This window comes from Peromyscus californicus, unplaced genomic scaffold, assembly GCF_007827085.1.
Source record: "Peromyscus californicus insignis strain IS unplaced genomic scaffold, ASM782708v3 Scaffold_4__1_contigs__length_199733344, whole genome shotgun sequence".
Lineage (NCBI taxonomy): Eukaryota > Metazoa > Chordata > Mammalia > Rodentia > Cricetidae > Peromyscus > Peromyscus californicus.
In genome coordinates this window covers 181690811-181699907 of record NW_026294562.1, presented here as the reverse complement: position 1 = coordinate 181699907, position 9097 = coordinate 181690811, and the positions used below count along the sequence as shown (strand labels likewise).

At 41.3% G+C, this 9097-nt stretch overlaps 1 protein-coding gene across 1 annotated transcript; it reads right to left on the bottom strand.

Annotated features, from left to right (window-relative positions):
• Positions 1-610: 610 nt before the first annotated feature.
• Positions 611-4548, bottom strand: LOC128124143 (ubiquitin carboxyl-terminal hydrolase 29-like). The gene is given in 5 exon segments (XM_052760343.1): positions 611-2323; positions 2715-3116; positions 3118-3290; positions 3293-3328; positions 4536-4548. Coding segments are annotated over 5 exon segments (2337 nt in total).
• Between the last annotated feature and the right edge of the window lie 4549 nt (positions 4549-9097).

The following is a 9097-nucleotide window of genomic DNA, read 5'->3' as shown; positions in this document are numbered from 1 at the left end:
GCTAAAAAAACATTGTGTTAGGTCTGGAGAAAAAGGCTCAGTGGGTAAGAGCACTGGCTGCTTTTCCAGAGGGTCTGGGTTCAATTCCCAGCAGCCACGTGCAGGCACAACTGCCTTTAACTCCTGTTTCAGGAAACCCAACACCTTCACACAGACATACATGCTGGAAAAACACATTAAATAAAAATACAAAAATGTTTTTTAAAATATTCTCCCATCCTGTGGGATTGGTGGCACACACCTTAGATAGCAGCAGTTGGAAGGCTAAAGAAGTTATATCTCTGAGTTTGGGGCCAGCATGCTCTACAGAGCGACTTCCAAAACATCCAGAGCCACACAGAGAAATACTGTTCCAAAAAAAACAAAAACAAACAAACAAAAAAAATGTAAAAAGCATCACTATAGTCTTGTAGGAGAAAATGGTGCATAGCCTGCATCACGGATGTGTGGGTTTCTGTCCTAATATGTTGTTTGTTTTGTTTTGTTTGCTGAGTTTTCAATTGACCTAAATGAGTCTTCAAAATGGATTCTTCTAGGAAGTGTGTAAGCCATTAAGCAATGGTGAGAAATGATCCACATTCTTCTTTCGCTCTTCAGATGTTCTAAGTAATTAGCACTCTAATGGCTTTTTCAACAGCCACGCAAAAAGCTCATTTTGCATGTAAAAAAAAATGTATCCAGTGTGAAGATCAGTCTCCTCAATCAAGGCCTCTGGAATCTCAAATACTTGGACATCACTGTACAGGAGCCATGCTTGCTTTTGAAAGTCATACACATTGCTTACATAATGACCTGAATCTTGGGAGCTCCCAACATGGCTGACAAGACTGACAAGTCTGTAAATCTGAGGATCATCTCCCAATACCACATTTTTTGACTCATCAACAGCATCTACTGTGTTGTAACTTCCTGGAACATTGTTATTTCTAGGATTCTCTGAAGCACCAAGGGAATTTTCATCATCTTTCTGATCTCTCAATTCTGAAGATTTATTCAGATCCTTCTCTGTATCCTCCTGAGCACCCCCAACACTTTGAGGTGATGCCTGAGTAAGGAATTCCTTGTGGAATCTATTCCCATAATTAGGGAGCAGCTGTTCCGCCATTTTTTGAGATCCTTCAAGAATCTTTTCTTCATTAAGATCACAATAACTGACAACCTTAGTGGTAGTGTGATGATCTGACATTCCATCTGCATTAATTTTCTCATAGTTCTTCACATTACTAGATGGTATTGACTGGCTGAGAGGCATCATCCCTTCAGGGACATTTGGGACATCACAGGCATCAAGTGGGACCTTATCAGTCAAGGGAAATGGTGGTTTCTTGTTTTCATTGTAGTGGGAAGATACATTTAGATACTGAGAAATCTCAACTGGCTGTTGACTCTTCACCAACAACCCATCAGCGGTCAAGTGGTAGCGTTTCAGATGAACAATGAGGACCCTGGGGAGCCTCTTCAAAGTGTACTTGAGAACAGAATTCTTGTTCTTGCACTTCGCACAATTATGCTCAATATTTTCTGGTGTAAAGAAAAGATCAAGAGACTTTTGAATAGACAGAGGCTCTTCTCTTATCCCTTGGTGCAGGTCAACAGAGAGGTAATTATTCACTTCAGTGTTGAGAGTAGCCTCACCACAGGCTTCACAAACAATAGAGCTCTGCAGCTCTAACTCAAAATTAGCACTGACAGGACAAACAAACCTTTTGGGGATGGCAGTCCCAGCACATGTTGATGGAGATGATCTCTCAGCTTCATTATCCTTCTCAGTGATCCACGTGGTATTCAGTTTTTCCATATTCACTTTCAACTGGTCTAAACAGTGACTTAGAAATTCAAGGGCATCATTCTGTTCATTGCCCAAGAATGTTTTTGCAACCATCGAAATGGATTTCTTCACATCCATGAGTAACATTCCTTTGATCTCTATATCCTCCATATCTTTCAAGGAAAGCAGTTGCCTTAAGAGCTTGATAAGATCACCATCTGAAACTTTCTCCCATGGGATACCTTGTGTGAGCAAGTCCTTTGCAAAGGTTGGAATCCCAAAGACAGATTGTAAAATGGAATTCATGTAACAGGTATTTCCCAAATTGGGGAAGCCTTCACGGTTCAGTTGCTTTGCGTAAGTCTCAAGAGGAGGCTGGACTTCATTATATGTATATATTTGGGTCTCCTGGCTAAACTTTAATCCACTTTCAGACCATATTAGTGCTGGAAGAACAATGTTATCTAGGTTAGGACCCAAGCAGGTGTTGGGATTGAATGAAGGTTCAAGTTTCCCAATGTCAAGCTTTTCCTGATCTCTTAAAGCCATTGGTTTCTGTGGGATGGTCTGTATGTCAAATGTGTTGCTGATTGGTCAATAAATAAATCACTGATTGGTCCGTGGCCAGGCAGGAAGTATAGGCGGGACAAGGAGGAGAATAGAGCTGGGAAGTGGAAGGCTGAGGCAGAGAGACACTGCCAGCTGCCATGATGACAAGCCGCATGTGAAGATGCCGGTAAGCCATGAGCCATGTGGCAAGGTATAGATTAATGAAAATGGATTAATTTAAGCTGTAAGAACAGTTAGCAAAAAGCCTGCCAGGGCCATACAGTTTGTAACCAATATAAGTCTCTGTGTTTACTTGGTCTGGTTTGAGCAGCTTGGGACTGGCGGGTGAGAGAGATTTGTCCTGACTGTGGGCCAGGCAGGAAAACTCATGCTACACTTCTTCACTTCTTTTACTCCTGGAGTTATAGGTCTTGGATTTCTTTTCTGATTCAGGATTATTTTCTTCAAGAATGTCCTCATTCACTTCAACAGTGCATGTTGATTTTCTCTTCCTGTTTTTGCTCTGTGTTTCTCCACTCTCTTTTTCAACATGACTGCTGCTGGAGTTTGGCTCTGAAACTGGCATCTTCATGGGGAGTGGAGTCCCACGTTCTTCTGGAGTATTCAAGGATCCACAAACAATCTCCTGGTGCTTCCTGCAAACTGGATCACTGCTTTCAGGAATATGCTGATTACTCTTGGGTTCCTCGAGTTGTTGGGATTCAGATAGATGAAAAAAATCCAGGAAATACTTCAACCTTTCAATATCTATGGAAGATAATTTGTCAATGGGTAAAGAAAGTGTCATCTTTCAGAGTTAAATACAGATGATGCACTCCTGTCTCAAATCAACTAACCACTACACCTGCAACATTATAACCCAGCTGAAAAACCCTGCTCCTTCCTTTCAGCTTCAGGGAAACCACCAGATTAACCTTCTATTTTCTTTCTACTATTTGGATAACTGCTTCTTCCACTGAGAAGCCTGGATGTGCTTGCTGCTGTTTTTTGCTTCAGATTTGGACAAAACTCTTTAACTTTGGAGGAGCCATTCTTTTTCACAAAGAAAACTCATGTATTCTAAAAGCAAACAACCAAAAAACACATTACAGAGATTGTGACTCAAAATATATTGATCACAATGTTTATGTAAAAGGCTAACTGACCAAAATTGGCTTTTATTTCTCTCTTCATGCCTCAAGTACAACAATATGGGAAAGCTTACATTTTCTTTAAATATTTACAATTATGATTTATCAATTACAATTAGCAGAAACTGGAGTTACTCATATCCTTTAAATAAAAATTATTTAATTATGTATAAGTGTGTGTATTTTTGCCCATGTGAGTGCAGTGCCCTCAGTATCCAGAAGAGGGGATCAGAGTCCCTAGAACTAGCATTACAGGCAGTTTTGAACTACCCAGTGGAGAGGCTAGAAACTGAACTCAGGTCCTCTGTAAGAGCAATGTATGCTCTTAACCACTGAGCCGTCTCACTTACATTCTCAAGTACACGCTTTAACCTCTGAGCTATTGAAGCTGTGCCCATTGTCTGGAAGACATGCTCAGAGTGTGTTTGCTCTCTTTTTCTGTCCTGATGTTTAATTGTGATGGTTAGTTCTATTTGTCAACATGCCACAACCAACCAGCACCTGGAAATTGAGCTTCAGGAGGTTTTTTTAGATTGGGTTGGCCTGGTGGATTGTCTTGGTTGCCTTAATTAGCATGGAAAGACCCAAAATGAGAGTGTGTGGCACTATTCCCTGCTTTAGTGTATGGTACTTTTCACTGCTTGGGGGACTAAAGTATATAAGGGTAGAGAAATTGTCTGCATGCATTCATTTTCTCTCTACTCCTAGCAGCAGCTGTCATGTGACCAGCTGTTTCAAGTTCATGTAGCTGTGACTCCCCAAAGTGATGGACTGTAATCTGTGACTGTGAACTGAAATAAACCTTCCCCCCAATCCTAAATTTCCCTAAGTTTGGTTTTCCAGAGTGTTTTATCATAGCAAAAGAAATAAAAACTGCAAGTACTTTAAGTAAACTGTGGAGACAGTGCACGTCTGCTCTTCTCTGTCCCTCTGATGATGCTGAGACAATGAAGTTCTGGTCAGATTCTAGTCTCTCATGCAAATGCAACAGTTAGGAAGATGAGCCTGAGTGGTCACCTCTGGGGCTGGCCTTTTTGATTGCAGGCTCAAGATCCAGATATACTGACCTGAGGTGGTCATGATAAAATCAAGGAGTACAAATGTTAATGTATAGAAGGGCTGAATAGAGTTTAGAAGTTAAAGGATCAAGTATGCACAAGACCCTAAATTCAATCCCTAGAAACATCACAAACAAAACTGCTCTATGTGACTGTGTATATGTAGGTAGAGGTTTCCTGTCCTACAGACACTCTCAAATAAACACACGGAGACTTATATTAATTATAAATGCTTGGCCAATTGTTCAGGCTCATTGCTAACTACCTCTTACATTTTAAGTTAACACATATTCCTTATTTAAGTTCTGCCATGTGACAGTACCTTTATTAACATGGCAGGTTCATCGACTCCATCTCTGGCTGGCTGGTTCATCTTCCTCCCAGCATGCTCCTAGTGTGGCTCTCCTGCCTAACCTGATTCTGTTCAGCTACTGGCCAGTCAGCTTCTTTATTAAACCAATCACAGTGACAAATCTTCACAGTGTACAAAATGATTATTCCACAGCATATATGATTATAATTTCAGCACTAGAGGGGCTGAACCAAGACTTTTTAAGATTTATTTTAATCTGCCTGTAGTAACACATACATCTTTGATCCCAGTACTGGAGAGAGAGGCAGCAGGATCTGTGACTTGGAGGCTATCCTGGGCTGCATAGCCAGGAGAAAAAGAAGGTACATGATAGGAAAGCTAAAAATAAACTCAACCTCAAAATTATTTTTACTTTCATGTGTGTGGGTGATGCCTGCCTGGTTGTCTGTGCACCACTTGCATGCAGTGCCCACAGAGACCACAAGGGGGTGTCAGATCCCTTGGAACTGTAGTCAGAGAGGGTTGTGAGTCAGCATTTAGGGGCTAGGATCAAAACAGCCCTCTCTCTCTGGCCCCTGAACTTAGAATTCATAAAGGAAACTAAAGACCCTATTATAGAACAGTGAGGAAAGCTTTAGGGAACTGTCAGACTTATCCTCAGTGAGACCCCAAGCAGAGAGTAAAGGGAAGCCTTGAGATCCACAGATCTAACAACTGACAATGTAAAAACAGGGTTTTTTTTTCCACTTATCCATTCATTTATTTTTCCATTTTCAAGCCAAGCACTATACAGAGTCCTAACTCCCTGCATTTTGTTATTTCCCAGTAAAAACAGGTTTTAGGCACCACCACACCCTGCTTCAAAAAGAGATTCTTAAGATTGGCAGAGCATGCAAGTGGACATCTGAGTACAAACTCTCAGGTCCAGCTTGAGTTTGGGGATTGAAATTAATCAAACACTTGCATAGAGTGAAGGTGTGGCATTTATGGCCAATGCTCAAAGCCCTGCTCCTCCACTGGCTACACAGGAGTCCACCTCCAAAACTTCTGTGGACAGTAGTGCAGGAGATAACTTCGCTCAGACCTAAGATTTCACAAATATCCTAGCAAGAATGGAGATATATTCTATTTTTTATTTGCTTGTTTTAATTTTTTTGTTTGTTTGTTTGTTTGTTTTGGTTTTTCAGAACAGGCTTTCTCTTTGTAACCCTGGCTGTCCTGAAACTCACTCTATAGACCAGGCTGGCCTTGAACTAACAGAGATTCACTGTTTCTGGCTCCTGAGTGCTGAGATAAAGGAAATTCCTGATGAGATGTTCTAAAGAGACACTTGAGGCCCTTCATCTTCCTATCACAGAGTTGAGACAACGAAGCTCAAGAAATGGGACTTTCCCAAGAAATCTTTTTCCCTGACTGACATAGTTCTATGTAGACCATGCTGGCCTCAAAATCAAAGAGATCTGACTCCGTCTGTGTGCTGGGAAGAAAGGCATGCACCACCATACTGGTTCTCATTCTGTCTGCACTAAATCTGATTCACATAGTTCATTCAGAAGGTTACATTTCATATAAACCTTTCTTTAAATTCTTGCAGGGGACTAGGCTGCAGAGGACAGTGGAGCTCTGTGAGTGTGAGGCTTAGCCTGGTCTACATGGTGAGTTCCAGGTAAGCCAGTTCTATGTACTAGTGATTATCTATCTCAAAAACAAAACAAAGCATCTACAGTGGACATGATCACATTCATTTGAACCTTGGGTCCAAATAGAAAAGAACCATTGGGACCTAAAGGCAGCATACTTCTTTGGAAGCTGTCTACCATCTTCCCTCCAGTCACATAAAACTCAAAACGAGTTTCTCACAGGAGAGGCCATTTCATGTCCTTGGAATTCTCAAGCTGCTTAGATACTTTTGCTTGTTTATATTTTTCTACACAGGGTTCCTTTTTCTTTCTTTTTCTTTTTAACTTGAGTGTTCTGTGTTCATGTACACCTGCAGGCCAGAAGAGAGCCCAGTTATTATTACAGATGGTTGTGAGCCACCATGTGGTTGCTGGGAATTGAATTCAGGACATCTGAAAGAGCAGCCAGTGCTCTTAACATCTGAGCCATCTCTCCAGCCCTGAGGCAGGGTTTCTCTGTGTAGCCCTTGCTGTCCTTTAACTTGGTCATAGACCAGACTGGCCTTGATTCAGAGATCTGCCTGCCTCTGACTCCAGAATGCTGAGATTAAAGGTGTGGGCCACCACTACCCTCCTTATGTATTCTTATTCCTCAAAGTTCATGCTCCTCTTTGTAATAAGATACATATACATGTAATGCTTGAAAAGACAGGAAACCTACTGGTGGGGTGAAAATCCATGCATATCTCAACAAGGGAGTGGTCAATTAATGTAATAGTATTGGTTGGTTTTTATGGCTGTTTCCTTCATTTACCTTTTAGAAAGAATCTCAGTGTGTATCTCAGGGTTGGCCTCAGACTGACAGAGATCTGTTTGCCTGGGCCTTCTGAGTACTGTCATGCAGGGCACCACCATGACTTGTTAGTTTTCTCCTCTAGCCCCTGGTATTTCTTGTATGTTGATTCACATTCTTTTTCCCAGTCTTATCTTAGTTGCTCCCTTTCTTCTCTCTTATCTCATTGAGACACAGTCTTGGTATGAATCCCTGGCTAGCTAGAACTCACTACATTGACCAGACTGACCTTGACCTGGAGGCAGTTCTTCTATCTGCCTTCTTAGTGCTGGAATTACAGGTGTGCATTAGCATGCCAAAGCCTTTGGCATTTTATCACCTTCATGTTTCTTTTTCCTCTTTTGGTTCTGTAGTGCAAACTGACCCTCAGTTATACCCGCAAATCCCCAGAACTAAGGACAAATACTAATATCCAAGCACAGGAGGCATATAGAACCCTAAATAGGAATGAGCAGAAAAGAACTCCTGCAATGGAATATTGATAGGATTCTAAGAATTTTCTACAGAAAAATGAATAGTAAATACATCTCCTTTTTTATTCAGTCCAGGACCTCTTCCATGATATGATGTCACCCACAATTAAGGTGGGTCTTCCCATCTTAAATAGCCTAGCATAGACAATCATGGACTAGCAGAGAAGTTTACTTATCTAACAAATCCTCATGGTTCTGCTCAGAGAGTGGTCTCCTGTAGCATGAATCTTAAAGGGTCTTATTAATAAAAACAAACCTGGAGCTGGGTATTGGGGTGAATGCTGGAAGATCAGAGAAGCAGAATAAGCCACAGCCACCTCACCTTGCCAATTCCTCAGCTGATTCTGTTTGCTCAGACTGGATGCCTCTGAGCTGAACTGTGCTGCTCAAAAGCCTAAAAGCTTAAGCAGCCTAGTTCCTGGTTTTCACACCTTTTATGCCTTTCTGCTTTCTGCCATTGCTTCCTGGAACTAAAGGCATGAGTCACCATGCCTGGCTGTTTCCAGTGTGGCTTTAAACTCACAGAGATCTGGATGGATCTCTGCCTCCCAAGTGATAAGATTAAAGATGTGTAGTCCATTTGTATTTGACAAATTCAGAGAAAATAATTTCATTATCTATCCTATTTTGTTAAGTCCAAAATGTATCTAATTCACTTTCTATCCTAATTAATCTTCAACTATAACTAACTAACCTTCAACTATAACTAACTAATCTTCAACTCCCTCAGAGACCCAAGAAGGAAATAATATTAGCTAACAAAAATAAAAACAGAAAGTGCATGCAAGCAACTTCCAAAAAATTTGTGAGTTGACAGAAACAGCCAGCTGCCTGGACAGTCACCTGAGGTTTCTCCACAGTGTTGGGGCATCATCTTCAGCCTATAGGCTTAGCATATCTGACAGACTCATTTGTGAAGTAGGATGTACACAAGGTCGACAGTTCAACCTCACATTGGGTGAGAGCAGTCCACGTACCAGAAACACCTGAATTCCACTAGTGTCATGTCATGATTCAGGATTTTAAATTCTGGAAATTGTTGTTGATTTTTTAATTCAGCTGTCCATTCTTGGCTGTGTATATATGGCTTCATCTTACCATCCCGTTCTTCTCCACATCCCTCTGTCAAATGCCAGTTTACTATTGCGAGGCATGAGCTTAGTTACTCTTCAAGAATAACTGTTTCAGCTGCTGTTCCATTGCACATCAGAAGCCATCGGCCCACTGCCTATTCAGCTGCCTTCGAAGAAAAGGGCACTGTACCTTTTCCAAATTGCGAAGGCCACTTCAGGGAAATGGACTAGACATTGTTT